This window comes from Dysidea avara, chromosome 15 (genome assembly GCF_963678975.1).
Source record: "Dysidea avara chromosome 15, odDysAvar1.4, whole genome shotgun sequence".
Taxonomy (NCBI): Eukaryota; Metazoa; Porifera; class Demospongiae; order Dictyoceratida; family Dysideidae; genus Dysidea; species Dysidea avara.
The window spans coordinates 8,645,900-8,667,045 of NC_089286.1; the positions used below are offsets into that span (position 1 = coordinate 8,645,900).

Consider the following 21,146-nt stretch of genomic DNA (forward strand, 5'->3'; position numbering starts at 1 on the left):
CTCGTTATGTACAGACTTGCTCAACCACAAAATTACGTCATACAGGAAACTGGGTTGTCACGTGATCACCGCACAAAGTTCTGCGTAACAATGACAGATCGAGTGACCTTTATTTAAAGATTTGTTTACAGTGGAGTGGATATCTCGCTAGTCTGCTAGTATAACAGGTGACCTCAAGCTACCCCCTATATCTTGGCTTCTGCTTCATGGAAGGTATTATACGTAGTCAGTAGCTATAGTGACTGTGTACTGGTAGTTTAATAGTTGTGTATGCCAAGTAGTACTTTCATTACATGGACTCTAAGTAGTGAGTGAGCCTTGAGCTAATAATGTATGGCATTGTTATCAGGTGGTTACAAATCAACCAAGCTTACCAACCAATGCCATGCAAGATAAAGGCCAAACTTTTAGATTATCTGTGGAATCATTTCACTGCAAATTTCACCTCCAACAACACCTGCTCTTTTTCATTTCTATGTCCATGCTCAAAGTGTTCAAAGATCCCTCACCAACCTAACTTCAACTCCCTTTAACTGTTAATTTCCCCCCCTTTTAAGTAATCTTAGACTAGTGAGTAAACTTTGTAGCTAATCACTCTACAATTTAGCTTCCGGCCACTGACACAGGATGTCAGTGGACCATCAGTGTGTTGCCATATGCCCCAATTCTCTATCATACCAACATCTGCAACTTGTATGTATGTAGGTATATGTACACTGTAAAGTTAATTATTATTATTATTATTCATAAACTGTAACATTACTGGTTATCTGCACATGGGACAATGTTGGGATTTGAACTTTGATTAGTACAAATGCCTGCTTTGTGCTGTTGCTTATACCATATAGGTGAAGCGACATAGCCAACCCGGCTGGTTAGAACATTGGCTTGGTAATTGCAGGTTCCAGGTTCGATGCCCCCTCCTCCAACTGTAAGTTGCAGTTTCCTTGAGCAAGAGACCTACCTAAGTATGACTGTATAACTGGGACTTGGGGAAGCTAGTGTCACTTAGTGGTGTCGGGGTTATGAGTTCCACGGGCATTTACCGGTTGCTTGCGAAATGTAAAAACAAAATCACGTGCACATTTCACTTGAGGATTTTAAATTTTCTGATGAAAATTTGTGTTCTGCCTATCATATATAACAATCAGTATAATTATACATCATGTTTTGCTGGCAAACTGTTAACTACAATCCTTGCCATATAGTTCAAGATACTCGTATCATGGGTCACCTGTTTGATTATGTATCTGTTCTTACTACATTTTTGCAATCAACCTGAAAGTTGGTAGAAACGTGATCAGTGTCCCAGATGATTGAATTTCACAGCTTGCGTTGTACTCTTCTTGATGCTTTCCACGAGCTCTATACAATGCTCTTCACTTCTTCATTTAATAGCACTGTTGCACAGAATGTTTAGAAATTATGACTGGTATTCATTTGATACCTGGCATTTGTTTAGTAGAAAAATTACTTGTATCCTCCCTATTGTGTTGTGCATGTTGTCAATCTTATACCGATTGTTTTATTTTGCAGAGTATTAAAACAAGATGTCACAGAATTCACCAGTTTGAACAATCCTGATGTAAGTGTGTATTATTTTGTTTGTGATTTTACTATAAACTATATGCAGTCATGAACATAATAATGTAAAAAAAGTTGTAGGTGTTAAATGATCCAACTATTCTAAATGTCATTACTACCGTACAGTACATATTTCTTTGTATAAAAAGCCTGGTCTTGTATTTCCTTCCTAGCAGTATTGACACAGCCTGTAAATGAATCAGGCAGGCCCCGGTATTTATTTTCAAAGTGTGCTGGAAACTCCCTGGCTTATAATCAAGACAATAGTTTATTTGTATGTGGCTTTTATACGAAAAATATGGTATACATGTACCGTGGAATTTGTTAACCAGGATACTTGAAAATAAGGACACCTGCATATTCTGGACACTTTGTAATGGTTAACAGTTAAACTTATTTTCACTATGAACATTAAAAATCTTCCCAGCATAGAATGATAAAGAATTTCTTGCTCTCAAAATAATGGAGTATGTGTTGTGCATATTAAGAGGACCATGCTCTAAATTGCACATACTCCGTAACAAGGAATACCCATCTACTCTAAGTTACATGGAACTGAATTGGGCGTCCCTAGTAGGGAGCTTGATTTAAGTGATGGTTATTTGCATTGCCTATATAGGTTTGTAGTTGTAGACAATTTTAACAAAAGTGACTTCAGTGCCAACAACTGTCTATCCAGTGCTTTTTTTACAAAAATTGTCAGTAGTATGATCAGAGGAGGAAGGAAACAATTTAAGGACCATTAAAATACAAATAGTTGTTTTCTGGGACAAACTAAAATGAGTGGACGATGTGAAGTGTGATCACTTGTTTAAAGTGTATACCTAGTTAGTGTTACAATGTTACAAGTGAAACACTATTTTATAGATTTCATTTTGGAAAACTAATTATAAGTGTTTTAACAAAACAAAATATACTAATCACTTAATGCTGACACAAAGCGTAATCTGAATACAACAACCCCTGCTAGCTAGTGTTGTATTGTGACTATTGAGGTGTTTATGTGGTAAAATTCCAGATACACTATGCAATTAACAAAATAGTTTTGAGTAGGGCTTATATAGTGTTACCGACCTCTGTGATAATTAAAGTGGGGTGGGCACCAACTAGGCTTAAAATAAAGGAAGAAAACAATAATACTGTAGAATAAATGAGGGGCCTGTGCTGGCTCTTTAGAAAATGTAATGCATTAAAATTTTTACAGAAAATCGTACATTGATTTGTGGTCATACAGTACATGGAGATATACTTTGGTGTAAAATTAATATTGTTATTTTTATACGTAACTACTTTCAGTTATATTAACATAAGCAGAAATGACTAATCACAAACCAGCACTATATCCCTACCCAAGGTGTGTATTATGTGCTGAACCCTGGGACCAAGGACCTGCAGGATTCAACTATTCTTGGAATTTTATATACTTCCCTGTGTTTACACGTTCAAGTCACGGCGTTTCATCTTGCATGGTCAGACCACTTCTATATCATCATTACTTCACATAATGTCTATGATTAAAAGCATCTTGGACTGGCTGCTCATTGGTTACCCCATGAATGCACTATTATATTACCTAACTGGAGACAAACCATTTTTCCAAGAAGCAATCACTACTGGCTATACAAGCAGTTAGGCTTGTATGCTTCTTCTGCATGAAGGCAAAATGTTTAGTTTTTATAAAGGTCACTATGTGGCTGGAAGTGTGAAAATCAGCATTCATCAGGCCTGTGCTAACCAGTCTTTCAGAATAGGCACTAAATGCTAGGCATCATGTGAAGCATTGTGATGGAGAGTAAGTGGTCTGGCCATGCAAGTCTGGACGCTGGCATGTGACTTGGAGGTACCAATACACATTGTGAGGTATATTTTCCAAGAAAAGTTGGTCCCCACTGAGGACCCAACTTCTCTGAGGACTCCTCAGTACTGCTTGTATTATGTACACTAGTAATCACTATTGTTTTTTTGTATTTATCATTAGCATTTATATTCCAGGAGGTGAGAAGTCTATGTGAATGCAGGTGTGCTCATTCAGCACTGCCCGTTTTACAGTGAAGAACCTTTAGTGATGCTGCAGATGTCCAGATAGGGTCAAGCTTAAGACAGCAATCAATTTGTAAAGTTGTAAATTTGTGTAACTGACAATTTGATTGTAGCTATCTACAGTACCAGTGTCGTTCTTTACTTTACATAGGTATTTGTGGAATCTATAATATATAGACGTGGGATTTTAGTTTGCAACACACACTCAAATGTTGAACAATGTACATCAGTATAATATTTACCACAGCAAGAATATTAACCCTCATGTTGGTATTGTAATTGCTAATCTCTCTCTGTATACTGAAACAATATGAACCACGGATCTATAACTGACTGCAATGCTATTCAGTATTGGGGCCTGTGGCCTGTTTTTGTTTGAGCCTAGGTAAATTTTTTGACTAGTGTGTAGTTCCATAACTGTAACATAGACAGAATAAGTACAGTTGTGTATGAATTATGTTGTGTATGTAGTCAGACGTTTTATGCCCCAAGTGTTAAGGTTACACATCTGGTGAATGTGCGGATAGTACATTTGATGAAATTACATATCTTGCCACTTAAATAATTGTGCTGCAAGTCTTGCCTTTTCTATACCTCTCATGTCTTTTCTTTTTCACAGAAAATCTACTAGATTCAATAGTGTCTTTCCATGCTCATCCTGTGTCAAGCTTACTCCACCTACCAATTCTCCCCTCACAGACCAAGGTCTGCCGGTCCATAATCCAGGATGAGCATCCACCAGTCTTTATCTTGCCTGGTTGCTTCGTACTACAGAATAGCCTGACAGACCAAAGTCTTAAAATCAATTTTCTTCCAACAGTTATGCACTTATATTGCCGAGCTATGCTGACTTTGCTCATGATTTGGATGTAGCATATTAATGGATAAAATCTTAATATTTACAGGAAAGGTTGAAGGTAAAACTCTGGTCCAATGATTTTACGTTGCCATAGAGTGCAACAGGAAATTTTTGAGGTGATAAGTTTGCTTATTGAGATTCAGCAAGTTAAAAATCATTACAGCATAGTGGACCCACTTTACAACATGCAACAGGTGTGAACAAGTAACAATATCCACAACTCATTGTCTAAAGTGACAAACAGTAAGCAATTAGAATGTATACACACTTTATATATAAATTAATTGTCTTCCCATAACCTTCAGTGCAGACAGCATGCAGTAGCTCCTTCGAACAGTAGATACCTGTATGGAGTGAAAAGAGGTGTTAAAGGCACAAAGCTTCTGGTAAGGATCACAGAAAACAATCAAATCAGCAAAGGAAGCCATCACAAACCCACAAATTGACACTTCTAGAACAGTGGAGTAAGGCATTAGATAATAGAGGTAATTCAACGATGCATATATTGCAGCTGTGATGGTTGGCATAAGCCCATTTTAGGCCTAAATAATGCCTAACAGTGAATCATTTAGTCAATGCAAATTTAAGATTTACTAACTTCTCAGAAACATTTCAGATCACTCTGAAAGCATATATTTGGGCTTTATTTCGCCTCAGTTCATTCAGTACAGGTTAGTAAGGATGATGTATGTAGATTGACATTTTCCTGCTAAAATTCTCACTCGAAATTTACTTGGCTGCATTGGGTAGAACAAGTGATGATATTTGATTGATGATTTGATTGTCTATATGGTATATACATACATCACTAAAACTTTGTGACAATAGACTTACCTCAGTGGTATCTTGAGGACTTTACATGTCACCACAGGAATGCATTCCTGACAACCACAGGAATGCATTCCTGACAACCACAGGAATGCTGTTGGCTTACTACCTCTCTCATAGTATCTCCCAACTCACAGTCACAACTATTCATTTGCTCTTCTGTAGCACTGGCACTTGCACTCGCATCATCTTCTGTATTCATCTGCTCCTTATTACTATTGCGTGAAGTCCGACTTTTAGCTTGTGAAGATTTCTTGAATGGAAAAATAAATGGCACAGCATCTTCCCTCAATGTTCTGTAACTACTCCAAAAATTGTAAGTCTTCTGTGTGAAAGTGCAGAGAACAAATCTTCGTCCATGTATTAGGTTGAAAGTGTTCTCCTGTTATAGTACAAGATAGACAAACATAATTTCAAGTGGCTGAATTGTTAGTCAAGGACTCAAAGTAGCTAGCTAGTGTTCTATATCTACTATAAATTTAAATGTACGGTCAGCTTAGGCCTACTGCACGGCCGCAGGCCCTAGGGAATGGTATAAAGGACTTCGTAACATCACTGAATGTTTATGCTAATGCTATCATTCTTTTTATTTATAGTTAATTACATTCTAGAAGAGCCTTACCAATATCGCGGCGAATTGCATGAACCCAACGGCGTCTCAAGTCACGCTTTGTTTCATCTGGGAAGTTGTGAAATGATACCTTCGCCTTCCTTCCATCAATAGTGATAGTCCTATAGCCTTTCTTAACGCACTCAGGCACGCAACAATTGTGTGGCATTGATACTACGCAACTTTGAGGCTTCGAAGCCACAGAAACTGGCCCCAATGAAAATGGCGGAAAGTTGTTGCTATGGCAGTGACGTAATTTTGGAATGTGTCTATTACTCACTGAGAAGTGGAATTCCCCATATTCAGTGGTGATGGGCTGGCTCCGTTGCAGTCTGGGTTCTCCTTGCTTCGCTCCTCCATCATGTGCATCCATGCATGGTTCTCGATCACGCTCTATAGCTAAGCGTCCCCTGGTGTGCCCCCATGCCGGATGCAGCAGTAGATCTCGCCGTCGCAGAGGGGCATCTACCAGTTCACTAACATTCCCTGGGCTTCTGTATTTTAGGTGTCTTTTCTTTAGGTAAATTCTTTCTTTTTCCGTTTTAATGTTGTTCTTTTAGCTTGTTTTCCATAGAGACGTGTGGGTGGAAGGGAGTGCCATTAGGGCCGGAGTAAAAGAATTAAAATATATATTATTATATATCAGCAGTAATTAGTGGAATTATGAATTACAGTTGAGTAAAATGTGACCAGATTTACGAAAAGGGGTCTTTCACATACATCCAACTTTATTACCACAACTTAGTGCTTGAGTAGCTAACATAATTAGGCACCAGCCTATTATGCTGGCATAATTTTAAGCATAATAGGTGCCTGAAAGCATCAAACATAATGCTAGCATAATAGGCAGAATAGTTGGCATACTGTAAGCAAAAATGCATGCCACAGAAATAGGTTTACTTACAATAATAGAACAGTCAATGCCACTGATATGGCATTAAGTAGTTATCTGACACAACTGTTATTATAGTTTACAATGTAGCCAAATTCTTAATGCGCAATGAGTACTTTTTACATTTAACCAGTTGTTCATAAGACAAAGTTTATCATTATCCATAGAAAGTAACAAAACATGGGAATTGTGGCAAAAAAATTGAACATAATTATGAGCATAATAGGCAAATTTTTTGAGCACTGCAGCATAGCATAATAGGCAAAATTAAAAGCATAATAGGCTGGTGCCTAAACATAATTATAAACCTGAAATTTTCTCTATCCATTAAGCTGTGACGGTGCTCACCACTAGCCAAATTTCTAGTCAATGCCCTTTTCCAACCTGAAGTTATGAATCATCAAAGATAATAAAATGGATGTGTATGGTAAATCCCTTTTCACAAATCCGGTCACAATCGTCTATATTTGCTATACCAGGTTGTTTGCATGTATATTAGCTATGTAAAATCACCCTATGAGATACCGCATGCAGATCATAGTGTCAAGTAGCTAGATGTGGTCAAAGTGCCAGAGATAGGTGGCTTTTACAGAATCTAGTAGGTTCATTAGGATCAAGACACTTCAGTATCCAAAAATGCTGTGTGATTGAATCACATAAGAACTGAAGAGATCTGGCCTGTTCATTTATATACATACAGGTGTAGCTAAAAATTAACACAACAGCAAAGCTATAACTATATACCTCCAAAGATCAATTTAGTGGGATTGTGAGCCCTGAAAGATTGCTACTATGACTATAATAGTGAGTTGCAGTATTTTATTTTTTCCCTACAGCTATATTGTACATATATCAAGCTGATTTAGGTATGTGTGTGTGTGTGTATAGAGATTGCTCATTCTGATGCTGAGGGATACTTGATGCATATGGGTGAGTCCATATTTACTTATGAATATTGTTACCAGATTAGGATTTTTAAGGCTCAATGGATCTAGATCTGGATTACACCGTACCATGTGTACTCATCACAAATCAGATGAGCGTCAGATTATCAAAATCCACACAATACTTATAGTGTATCATTCTACCAAACTCATGGCTACATATTTATACTTACCACATAATATAATTATTGTGAAGTCTTTGATGAATCACAGAATGTGTACTTAATTTGGCCTATCACTGAATGTCAATTTTCATTACCCTCTGTATTGTCATTATTCAATACAAAGAAGGGAATATACTTGCTGACGGGGGCAGGTTTGTATAGCAACAGATTCGTGAACTGGAAGGACACGATTGGCTCGATATGCACAGATACAACTCAATGAGTTCAACACTAAGTCATGACCTGTCAAACCCCTAATAACAGCACACTATTACATCATATATTACGTGCATTATTGTTAAGTGTATGCGTAATGTCAACAATCTTTGACACTTGCTGTTGATAGGGCAGGTCCTCTTGACTCCTTGGATCATGCATCAATGTGTATTAGCTAGCTATGCTGAGTCAAACTATAATTTATTTAGTCACTAAATTTACATTGTAGTTATCTAAGAGTACATGAATATAATAAGGTACGTGGGACACACAACAAATGATAATACTCATAGTTAACTGTGAATGATGTTTAGTGCAAATCTAACAAATTCAGTACTATGCTTCCTGCTTTTCCGTAGACGTATCGTGATACTAAATGGACAATTTCCATCAGTGCTGATGGTAGCTTTAACTTGAGCAAGTCCAATACGTTTTAGAAATATGTATTTCCCATAGACATAAAGTGTGACCAGATTTTCATTCTCAAGCAGACTTGTAACCAGAGTTTCTCCATCTCTATCACTGATAGCAATAGCCAGGTTTGTTGGTGAAGTAGATGTAGATGGTAAACTTAAAAGATTACTAGCTTTTGCTTTGGATTCATCCAATTGAAATGAGTGAAAATAAAATGAATATATACCATTAGTGAGTGGCATAGATTTCATAACAGTTACGCTTTCCAAATTTTGATATTCAAATTTAACATTGCATTTGTCTACAGCACTATATAAAATTTTAGTGCCTTTTTGCCCATTCCACTGTAGTATCATGCTTTTTGGCTGTCTGTGGCACTCTTTGTTTAAATACACCGGCATACCACAATCGCATTCCCCAAGTGCCCTGCAACTGCCATACAAGTACTCAAAGGCTTTAGTTAATGTAGTCTTGTTGACTAAATCACATCTAGCTACCTCAGAAGACAAAAGTTGAGGAATGATTAATGGATATGTGACAAGTTGAAAGAATTCATCTACCAGTTGAAGTGAATTGTCTAGTTCTTTTGTTTGATAATTGTACCAACTGACGAGAAATCTGAAGATATCAATTTCATGAGAAGCGAGGTCATTCCTGCTTAGTAGAAGTAGCAATATATTCTCAGGGAGGCATTTGGTATCGTATTTAGTAAAATCATTGTTTGTGTAGACCATGATCTTATCAGCTGCTTTCTTGTGACTTTCCTCACTCATCACACTAACATACTTTGGTAACAAGGTAAGGTAATCAGAGGAATCCAATTGTGATAGGACGGCTTCACCACACATGTGAAGAAATGGTGCTTTGTTGAATTGATAACGATCGACCACCTCCATTAGTGGAATAATATCATCAAGACCATCCATCTCACATCCTTCTTTGTAAATGATATCAAGTAGTTGTTTGATAGTTTTAAGGTTGTCAGCAGGTAAAGGTATCACACTGGACATCTTCTCTTTGAACTTGCTATTAAACATTTTCTCAAACACAGGGGAAAAAGATGCTAGCGATTCCTTGTTGGCATCAATGGTACCATCTGACAATTGGAAGGTTACATTAGTAGGTGGTTGATGAAGTGAACTAGCTTGTAGAAACCCCATGTTGTATCTTAGACATATTTGCTTGGAGCTATTGAATGCAAAGTTCATGTAATTCTATAAACATATAATATACATTATAATCCCTGTAGAGGAAGGGCATGGAGCACTGCTCCCCGCTGTCCAATATAGATTGGCATTGAGCATTTTGAACTACCATAGTTGTACATGCGATCTAAGTTATCAAATATCCAATGATGTCAGGCAATGATAAAAATGAACTGTTTGGTTCAAATACTCTAATAAAACACACACATAAATATTCTAATTGAACAGTCAGTTTCAGTCCAGGAAAACTTGTAACACTGGAACTGTTTAACAACAAAGTGCTTTGATAAGGCCATATGGGCAAGTTTGAGGCTTAAATACATTTAGTATAGACAGTTCAGGTGAGCAAACATGTTTACAACATAGGCAACCTCCCTTGTTTCATATATCTATTATTCCTAGTTTACATTTTAAAAACATGATTGTGACTGGTGAACTCATGCATACCACATCAAAAGAAAAAAATGGCACCAGACTTGATATTTTTGTCTGAACACATGCCCCAACCATTAACTACTGAAAAAGTGAAGTGGCTGTTTAGCTCATTACAAATGAAAAACATTACAAGAAGCTTCTCTACAATTAATCCAGAAAATACAGATGATTTCCATTACAATTAAGTATGGACCCTAAAGCCATCATGTGATGCCACAAATCAACACCTTGCACTGTCAACAAGAAGAAATAGGAGGCCACAGCACGATACATATATATTGTATGTACTGCGGTATGCCAAAAGGCACCTGTCAGGCTGAAGCAACATCTAACAGTGAAAAATCATAGTCTTAGCCGTTATCAAGTTATGCGTATCTGAAAGCATCAGGCAGGGTAGGGCAGGCAGTTGTATAGCCAGTCAGTAAAAACCTAACTGTGTTAAATAACTCCCTTGGACACTAAGCTGGATAATGAGTCATTGCATGAGGATTGCTCTTGATCAACGTCTTGGTATTCCCATTTTTGTTGAACATGTGTTTTTGTGGTAGTAAGGTTGATGTTTTTGGTACTCATGGTTTGTTTAGCAGGTATAGTGGCAACCGTATTCCAAGGCATGCTACATTGAATGAAACTATTTGTAGTGCTCTGGTGTACCTGGAGCCTGTCGGTGTGTGCCGTGATGATAGGAAGAAGCCGGATGGCCTTGGTGGCAAGGCTTACCCTACTCTAGGACTTCACCTGTTCAGGCACCCTCGCCCCATCGAATGTGTCTACTTTCTCAAGTGGTGCCAGCTGACTGGCAAACTCTCCAGAGTCTGCAAAGGTCAGGTAGTACTCTTTTAAAATTATTTCTCTCCCCTCTGTATTGATACCCTGGGTACTTGGGGTGTGCATGTGTGCTGGTGCGGTGGAAAGTTCCTAGGTCATGGAGCAGACTGGAGACACAATATTTTCTAACTGCTATTAATGTTCAACAGGTAGGCAGTGCTGCATCAGTGATGGGGACTATTCCATTGTTACAGGATTGGGCAGAGTTTGGGTTCTTTGCTCACAAAATGCTAGATCTACAAGTGATGACCAACTGATACAGTTTGACTGCTTGGTTAGTAATTAATTCCAATAAGATATGAACCAGTTCATTCAGTTTTTGATACTGATAAAGTACATAAAAATTCGTATTTATAGCTACATAACACTGCTTCTCTGAACAGTGTGACTCAGGACCGGATCTAGCACTTGAATGGTGGTCAGGTCATCTGAGTAAACTATAAGCAGCTGTTGCTGAAAATCTAGGGGGTCTGGGGGCATTCCCCTTCCGAAAATTTTGAAAATTTATTGCTCTTAAATGGAATTTGGAGCACTTTCAGCATCAAATTTTATGTTAAAATTACTAGTGATTATTGTGAGAATTATGTGAAAACAGTTAAAGACAAGATCATATATGTACGCATTGTTGGCTACATTGTAGAAAATCACCAATAAACCCATTAATAACACACGTTAAATCTAATGAGTCTGTATACTCATTGTCGACATGAAGAAGCAAAAGGTTGTTCAGCCTACTGAAACCACGACAACTGGAAGGATCGATATATTACCTTGGTTTGGCCAAAATGTCTCTTCAGAAAAACAAAATTAGTTGGTTGGTGTGGCTTCAAGGGAATATCTGGCAAATCAAAGCACAAGTCCACTGCTGAAGACAAACTCTGAACTGACACGATGCTTGCTACAGATCGCATATGCGTATTTTGTTAATCGCACATGCATGCAATATTAATAGCAAATGCACTTTTTAAATAGCTGTCCAAAACTGGTACAGCCCAAACCATACCAGCTGAACTGCTAGATCCGGCCTTGCTGACTGCTTTATTACAGTGATTGACTGCTCTATTAGAGTCTCAATCTCAAATACAAATACCTATGGTATGGCACCAGAATTCTTTGGTAGGCACCAAAATTGTTTGGTAGGGTACAGGCCAACCTAGGCCCACCCCAAGATATGCCACTGTGGATTAGGTATCAAAGAAAATAAGTAGTGAAACAAGGGAATAGCTAAAAAGTAGTAAAACAACAGAGGTTGTCTATGCCTGCAAATACACTAATGTACATATTAACCCTATACTTCAGTCTGTATTAAATGTCCAATGTACCATAAAGCTTTATATAACTTCAGAGGCCAATTTCAAGGTACATATCTTTAAACTCTGGCTGGCCATGATGGTACATGGTAAATGTACCATGGCCTTGATGTGGGAGTCAAATTTTTAATAAAAAAACTCAAACCGGAATTTGGTTGTGAGAATTTATTATTGGTCACATGATGAAAGTCATGCATCTGATTTTGCATTCTACAGCACTCCACCCTTGCTATCCCATGGGTTGAGGAACATTAGTTTAACATGAGAACTAGTGCTTAAGCATATTCACAAGCGGTTCGCCACATTTTTGAATATGGACCATGCCCACTTTTTGAGTAACATGAGATAACCACTCTACAGTGAGGCTTACCCCTATAGATGTTAATACAAGACCAACCGCTGGATTTACGTTATAGACCAACTTGTAAAATTCAATTATGGGTAGAGGTGCACCGATAAGACTTTTAACCGATATTCCGATAATCGATATAAAGTAATATCATGAAGCCGATAAACAAAGCCGATCCGATATGGTAGCATGGACATTTTCTCTAACAATTTGCTCTCTAAATTTAGTAAATAAGTGACAGAGTGGGACTGTAATCAACAGCCAACACTACATAAACATGTGCTGCTAGGGTATTACTAGAGTATGAGTGCCCACAAATAGATGTTTATGTATATCTGTATCTGCTGCTTTTTATGCATGTTACCGATCCGATACCGATATGAAAAAACAAGGCCGATATAGCCGATAACCGATAGCCGATCCGATTATCGGTGCACCTCTAATTATGGGTCAGCAACAACTATTGTTGTGACTATGTTTGTTACCATGATGGGTAAGAGTATAACAGAAAAGTTCAATTACATGATTTACAAGTATTTTAAAACCGCTGTTTCATTTTACAGACTGTTTACAACATTTACTAATGGTTTGGATGATTGGTCACCCATGAGCTATTAGCCTGCAATTGGCATGATGCAAATTAGTTTTATCACGTGTCCTCGTAATTTGCCTGATATGAACATCCATGTCCTCAGGCCTGTAGCCCTTGAGCTTGGGTGTACATACCAGGCAAATCACTCAGGCCCATGATACAAGTACTACTTAGTGTATCTATAGGGAGATATAGACAACCTCTGTTTCCTTCTAGCTATTCCTTTGTTTCACTACCTTTGATCCCTAGTATATTTATATATCATAATTATGGCCACTGAACCCACGCATACAGCATCAACAGAAAAAATGGCACAAGGCATACCATAAAATTTATTTTGCACTTGAACACCTCCCCCTCCCCCCACAACAATGAATTACTGAATAGCTAAGTGGTCATTATGGTTTGTTTTTCAGCTATGTTCTGCCTGTTATACAGCGTCACAAACAAAGAACAGTACAAGAAGCATCTCTGCAATCAATCCATCAATACTTAACCTAGCGTGAATTGAAGAAGCTGTATTACACTACTGTGAATAGACACCTTGTGTTGTCAGCAAAAAGAACTGGGACTCAAAGGAGGAGTCCATGATGCAGTTGGCAAAAAGGCACGTCTCCAGACAAAGCAATATTAAACAGTGAAGAAATTAAGCCCATAGCCATATCCGTGGTCAAGTTATGCTTGACTGTAGGCAACAGTTACTCAGTTAAGCATAATGCTAATAGAATTTTTAAAAATAAGTTGATGTTGTGTTACTTCTGCGCCATGCAGCAAACAAACCTAACTGGAATAAATTAACAGTGTACTAGACTAATATTTATATTGGGTTTTGCTTTGTTGCTACATACACAATTGAATCATAGTAATTTGTATTTCATAATTGATGATATATTTCATAATTCTGTAATTATGTTGTTAAGTACTGCTTAGGAGGCATCGAGGAATTTGCAACTACGGGTTTTTTGATATGATTTGGAATCGCACTGATTCTACAACTGATTCTGTGATTCTGACAGTGATTCCTGTGATTCTGGATGATTCCTGGCACTAACACAGAAATACGGAAAAACACAAAAAAATAAGTTTATGATTCCTGATTCCAGAATCACATCTGAAACCATTGACGTGATTCCTAGAGTTGTAGACCCATCAGGAAGCGTACCTAAAACAAACCACTTTTAACCCATTAATAATGCACAGAAGTATCTTAGTAACTGTTTTATAGTTTGCCTATAACATTTTCTTATGCAAGTTCTCCAGGAAAAGCATCAAAGCTGCTCTTAATTTTTGTTCATGCATGTACAGACATGCCCCCTTTTCAACTCGAAGGAATTCGTTATATCCGGTAGCCAGCTGTGTTGTTTTTCGGCTGTTTGACGTCCATAGAGCCCATTGGGAAAGGCTTTCACCGCAACCTTATAAACTTGTTTCACATGTATTTCAAACTGGCACATATTAATTGTCTAAAACCAAAACTTACCTGTCCAGAAGTTTAATACAGGCTCTATATGGCCTTTATTTATCACATAAAGGCTGTTTTTAGCGAACAAAGTTTTGCTCACGTGGGTGTGGAAAGACAAACAAATATACAAACATACATACATACAAACACATACACACTTTTCGGAAAAACAAACATTGCAGTAAACCAGGCGTGCACCAACAGCCAGTCTTCAGCTGGCTGTGGGCGCACGTCTGGTTTAAAAATTACAGAAAATTGTTGGAAGGATTTTAAGTCGCTCTGAAGACATTTATGAGCTTGGATATACCTAAACCAATACTGCCAAGGTGTCATGAAGGTATTGTAAGGCTGTGATATTGTTGGAAAAGAAAGCCCAAACCACATGATATACAATATTACTGTACTGTATGATGTAAAATAGTGCATAGATGGTGGAAAGGGGGGGATTAGGGGCATTAGTTAGGAGGCTGAAGCCCCCCCCCCCCCCCCCCCCCCCGGTCTGCTGCGGGTGGACTTAGCCCCCCCTCAGAATGATATCATGCCAAAATTATCCTTCTTGAAGTGGGGCTGAAATCGTGATAAAGATTGATATACTCTAATAGAATGCTCAAATACCCTAATAGAGCACTCAAGGCCTTTATTAAAAAAGTAGTAGAAGTAGTAGTTCCTAAAAGTAGTAGTAAAAAAAAGTTTGCTTACAGTGGGAATCAAACCAGGTACCTTTTACTTTCAGAGTTGGTGTCTTACCATTGTACCAAGTGTTTCCAGGCAGGTGCTGTTTTTGTACTGCTTAGCTATATATATATATATATGTTAATAATAATATGTTCATTAACCCTGCAGTCAACAGCTAAAAGCTTCACCAAGAGACTGCAAATCGGCTGTTTTAAATACTGTTGACTAAAAGTTGGTGTTTTAGTTAAAATGCTACAAAATACACCTATAAAATTGCTATAAATTAATTCTGGTGAACTTTAAGACATTGTGAAAGCTAAAATGGCTACAGCTTCTGGGGGGCTGTCCCCCCGAGACTCCCTGCTGAAAGAGATTCTATACTCTGGTTGGCCTCCCCCTCACATCAACTACTTCCTCCGCCACTGGAAAAGTGGTCAACACTCAGTCAAGAGTTCATAATACAAGTAAGGGAGAGAATATCTAACTGGAATACATCCAGGAAAGTCACTGAGTCAAGTAACACATTAAGCCTGTTTACAGAATAAAGCCTTGACCTTATCAACACCAATAAGCACCAATCAACAGGTCTGTATCACCAGAAGAAGTATTAATTTGATCAAAGGTAAACTTAACACAGTGATTTTGTATAGGCTATATTGGAAGCTAGATACTCTCTCCCTTACTTATATTATGAACTCTTGATTCAGTTGATCTGGCAGTAAACTATTAGGACCAGTGAGGGCTATGCATGTTTCAAGGGTCCAAAATGTCTGAAAGGTAGGATGGGAGTTTAGGATTTGGGGATACCAATATTTCATTGAATTTGAGCTTCAATTTGAGCCAGGGGAGTCCAATACTTATGAGATTTCCTGATTTTCGCCGTAAAAAAAATCCCATCTTGATTTGATTTCCAAGTTGATTTCTGCTAATTTTGCTGACATAAATGGAAAAATCTTTCCAATTTACAGAGAATAAATACTTTAGGTTTAAGGAAGAAAATCCATCCCTCCTGGAGGAGACTGAGTGTGGCCCCGAATAGACATTGGGTGACCTGTAGTGTTCTGCGATATAGTGCATTTTGTGTATCACGTATCACCATCAATAAACTGTTCGATACGATACTGTATCACGATACTATAATGAAGTGGTCATGGCTAGTTATGACTGGCATATTAGCTAATCGTTGTAACAATATCCAATTTATCTGTACCTTAAAGAACCGACAATGATTCTATACATTCACTGTGTATACAAATTTCCTTTATTCAGTAAATTTAATACTGATAAACTACAGTATTATACCGAGGTGACAAATAGCTAGCTGATATGATTTTTAGTATGGAAAACAGAGTTGCTGTTAAAAAGCCCATCTCTACCTGGATACCTGCCTCTATTACACCACCCAGACAGTTAGCTACCACAAACAGTTTAATGCATGCTCCCACAAAGGCTTGTCCGGATTACTCTGCAGTTTGATGAGTTGTCAAGATGGCTACTGTATATATACAGCAGGTTGTTTACTACATAGTGGTGCAGTTCATTAAACTTAAAGTGTAACAGCTACTGTTTTTAGTAAGCCATAACAGCAGCACTTATACATGTGTATTTGTATGGCTTCTCGTAATGTTGCATTTTATAGTACAGGTAAATAGAGAGGCTTTCTATTTGAATATCTACATCACTGTTACAGTAATGGAGCAATCACTGACTGTTCTACTAGAAAACTTCAATATATCGATATTTACCAAGTACAGTATCGTATCGTGATACTTATTTGCTGTATCGATATATTGCCGTATCGATATGTATTGCACATCCCTAGTGACCTGCAGTTCGAATCCTGGGGTTGGATGGATTTTTTCCTTACTTTGGCCCCTTTTCTGTTACACCTTTTCAGTTATAAGTCACTAAGTCTAAGTCCTTGAAATTAGGTTAGGTAATCCTAAGGCTGCAGCACATGTTGTTGTCAGACCTTCAGTGCTGGTCACTGTAAAGCACTAATAACAATAACAAGCTTGATTTCTCACCACTAGCGTACTAGATTTCTCAAAGTGTTGGGGCCCTCGATATTTTTGGGGTCCAGTTTTCATGAGACAGATGACAGTGAGGAAACGCACCGAGATTGCCAGGCATAGATTTTAGAGACGTGTAGCTCCACTACGTGCCTCTAAAATCTACCATATAGACCTCATTCACTGAATTAATTTGACAGCGCTTATAACCCGTTGCGAAGGAGTTGTCCACCAATATTCACCATTTGCAGTACCAAAACCATAGTAACATCACAGTTCACCGCCATTTGCAGTACCATAACTATGGTAACATGATAGCAACCGTTGTACCCGCCCAGTTTTAGAAAGGCCATCACCATGGCAAATAGGGACCATTGTATAGCTTCGCGTGACATCAGAGGGCGCTTACTGTTCTAAATGAATAAGGTCTACCATACGCAAGGAAATTTTGAAATAAAAAAAAATTGACAAATCGGTTTAATTTGTCAAATGTTTATAAGCGCCCTTTTAAGTACAGGTTTTGCCTACAATTTCTTCATTTTTGTCAACATTTTATTCGGCAAACCTGCTGAAGCCTGAATTCGTCAAATTTTTCTTACGTCAAAATTTCCTTGCGTACGGTATAGCCTAAATATTTCGAGGTTGAGCAATGTTGCTAGAAATAAAAATTTTTCGCGGATTTGTAAACACTCCCAAAATGTATTAGATTATATGAAGGTCAAAATATTTCAAGGGTAAAATTTTCGCTCATAACACCCAAAACCACGAAATCAGCAAAAATTTCCCCCCTCGAAATATTAGGCTATACGGTAATGCGGTATGAGTTAGGACTCTCCCCTAGGACCACAATTGTGGACTAATTCAATTCCTGGTTAAAATTACTTACGGAGTTGATGATTCGGCACTTTCTTGACGGCGTTTCGTTGCCATCATATCACTGTTTCAATAAACCAAGATACGGCCACAGCCGCCACTTCACGCCTTGCTTAATTCACGCACTTCCTCGCACGCTTATCGATTAGAGAGTTTAGCCCCCCCACGTGATATCTTATAGTACCTGGCAGACTCCTGTAAGCGTTCGAGCGTTAATCGGATGGCTGCAGGTTCGAGCGGGCTGCCCATGGATTTATCTTCTTTCTCCTACTTTTCAAACATACTTAGTGAAATTAATAATATAAACATCTTAGGCCTTTATAAGGCCTTCTGGTATACAGGCTCTGCCTTTACCAGGTACTTCAATCATAATCATCATAATCATAATAATATATACCGTCTACCAACCACTAATATTGATCTGACCTACTCCGAGGGTCGCTTGGAGTCTGGCGGCCTTGTTTGATTGCTGGTATTTCCAGCTGTTCAGCACTTTATCACCTAGTGCTGGGGGTGGTGGCAAGGACAGTCCATCTAGCCCGGGAAAAAAAATTATATACCGTATAGCCTAAATATTTCAAGGTTGAGCACTGTTGCAAAAATTAAATTTTCGTGGATTTGCAAACACTCCCAAAATGTATTAGACTATATGGAGCCGGGTCTAAATATTTTGAGGCTAACATTTTTGCTGACAACTCCCAAAACCGCAAAATCAGTGAAAATTTTCCCCCTCAAAATATTTAGGCTATACGGTACAAGGTACTCGATCTTATTATACTAGGAGGGTTCCAGTAGGTCACAGATGATCTGACTGTGGTCGTACGAGACCGAGGACTAATAATGTATTGTATGTATCATCTTATTACTAATGATGGTTCTCTCTCTTTCTATGAGTAGATGTAGTCCATCCAGGTTGCACTATGGTTACTCAGTGACTCCTCAGCAGCACTTAAGATCGACAATTGTGGCAAGCATCTCTAAAATTAATTTTCGTAGTGTTCAAGTAAGAATGCACTGCTGGAATGTTTCAACTGCTAAAAATACTTAGAAATTCAATCTTGGAGTGTTAGTTTTCAAAAATTTCCCTTGGTGGGGGGTAGGCATGAGGCTATTATACTCCAAAAATTGAGCATTATGCTTTTGAGCAGTGCTCAAAAAATTGCCTATTATGCTTTTGAGAATTGCCCATTATTCCCAAAATTATGCCACCATAATAGGCTAATAATGCCAGTTTATTGTTGCATCAGACCATTTTCATTGATGTTTAAGCTTCAAATAGTCTTGAATTTTTTAGCTGGTTGCTGTATTAGAGTATTTCTTTCAAATGTGACTGCTTTATTAGAGTAAATAATATTCAGTGACTGCTTTATTTGAGTTTCTGACTGCTCTATTAGAGTATCTGGCTCGATCTTTTTTAACGGAATTGTGCAGTCTGCAGATTTTCCTACTGTTAAAGCTTTATAATCACCTCAAAATGCTCGCACATGCCTATTATGCCTGAAATTATGCTGGCATAATCGCCGCATCCCTAGTGGGGGGGGGGGGGGGGGGGGGGGGGGGGAGGAGCATGCCCCTAAACAGGTATGTTCAATAGCCAATTTTGACAGTTTTAATAAGCCTGTTTTTTTGCCAGTTTTGGCAAAGTTTGGTATCATATTTTTGCCAATTGTGGCAAAATTAGGCTTTTATTGTTATTGTTATTAGTGCTTTACAGCCAGCACTGAAGGTCTGACAGCAACATGTGCTGCAGCCCTAATCTAATTGCAAGGACTTAGACTTAGTGGCTTATAGCTGAAAAGTGTAACAGAAAAGGGGCCAAAGTAAGGAAAAAAATCCCTCCAACCCCAGGATTCGAACCGGCTTATCCCAGATGTTGGTAAATTCATCATTGTCCATATTCTTGCAAATGTGGATCCAACATGTTGCCATTTTTGACAATCTATTGGTTTCCATATTTTGCAGCCAGAGTTGGAACACCCTTAAAAAGCAAAGTCTGGCAATGAAAAGAATCTTATTTTGCCATTGTTGGCAATTTACGAAATGCAACTTCAAAGTTGTGACAACAACAAATGTAAAAGTTACCAAGCTTCAAAAACTGGCTCATCTAGACCCAAATTTGGCAATAGTTCATATTGCTAACTTTGGCATTGGATCTGAATTATTACAAAAATAAAGCAACATATTTTCCTTGGCAAGCTAAGGAGAGCTTTGTCATGGAACCCAGTAAGTGCTTCAATTTCTCTTACAAGCATCTTACAGTTATTTCAAAATTGAAAGGTATCAGGTTTTACTTATATAGTGGTGTGTGTAACCATTGATTGCGGGTTTGGGTTTCCATTTTTGGAAAGAAAATGAAATGTTTATATTGCTTTTATTGCCAAGTTTGGCATGCCTACTTCATGCCAATAATGGAAACTCAAACCCACAATCAATGGTTACACACACCACTATAACCTGATACCTTCCAATTTTGGAATAACTGTAAGATGCTTAATTGTGAAAGAAATTGAAGCACTTACCGGATTCCATGACAAAGCTGTGTACTCTCCGTTTTGGCAGCTTTTGAAGTTACCAGTTTTGGCAGCTTTGAAAGTTGCCAAAAATGGCAAAAAGTAGGTTTATTAAAACCTGCCAAAAATAGTTCTGGAGCATACCTCCCCAAACCCCCTAGTCTTGTGCACAGACCACTTTTTTCTTTTGTGTGGGGGCGGGAAAAGAAAAAAAGTGGTCTGGGAAGGAGACTACAACCCCCCCCCAGTTTAGCATGCTTTACATGCTCAGCTTTTTGCGGCTCCCCCAACCACGAGGTACGTGCTACACCTATGGGCATTCCTCCATAATTGGCATCTTAGAA

The 21,146-nt window shown here is 38.2% G+C and overlaps 1 protein-coding gene and 2 long non-coding RNA genes across 3 annotated transcripts; 1 reads left to right on the forward strand and 2 right to left on the reverse strand.

Annotated features, from left to right (window-relative positions):
- Positions 1-3: 3 nt before the first annotated feature.
- On the forward strand, positions 4-3,878 carry LOC136245529 (uncharacterized). The gene is made up of 3 exons (XR_010695914.1): positions 4-213; positions 1,537-1,585; positions 3,577-3,878. It is a non-coding gene; the product is annotated as an uncharacterized lncRNA (long non-coding RNA).
- A 743-nt stretch (positions 3,879-4,621) lies between these two features.
- On the reverse strand, positions 4,622-5,353 carry LOC136245980 (uncharacterized). The gene is made up of 3 exons (XR_010696188.1): positions 5,318-5,353; positions 5,206-5,268; positions 4,622-4,827 (listed from the first exon to the last, which is right to left on the reverse strand). It is a non-coding gene; the product is annotated as an uncharacterized lncRNA (long non-coding RNA).
- Positions 5,354-8,141: 2,788 nt separating this feature from the next.
- On the reverse strand, positions 8,142-18,426 carry LOC136245840 (kelch-like ECH-associated protein 1). The gene is made up of 2 exons (XM_066037313.1): positions 18,306-18,426; positions 8,142-9,739 (listed from the first exon to the last, which is right to left on the reverse strand). The coding sequence occupies exons 1-2, from the start codon at positions 18,350-18,352 to the stop codon at positions 8,431-8,433; spliced, it is 1,356 nt and encodes a 451-aa protein (XP_065893385.1). The 5' UTR covers positions 18,353-18,426; the 3' UTR covers positions 8,142-8,430.
- Positions 18,427-21,146: the final 2,720 nt, after the last annotated feature.

Excerpts from the sequence above, each read along its gene's own strand:
- LOC136245840 (XM_066037313.1), bottom strand. The coding sequence starts at position 18,352 with ATGATGGCAACGAAACGCCGTCAAGAAAGTGCCGAATCATCAACTCC. Across the intron at positions 9,740-18,305 it reads AGTGCCGAATCATCAACTCC|CTCCAAGCAAATATGTCTAA; the intron begins GTAAGTAATTTT and ends TGCATTCAATAG.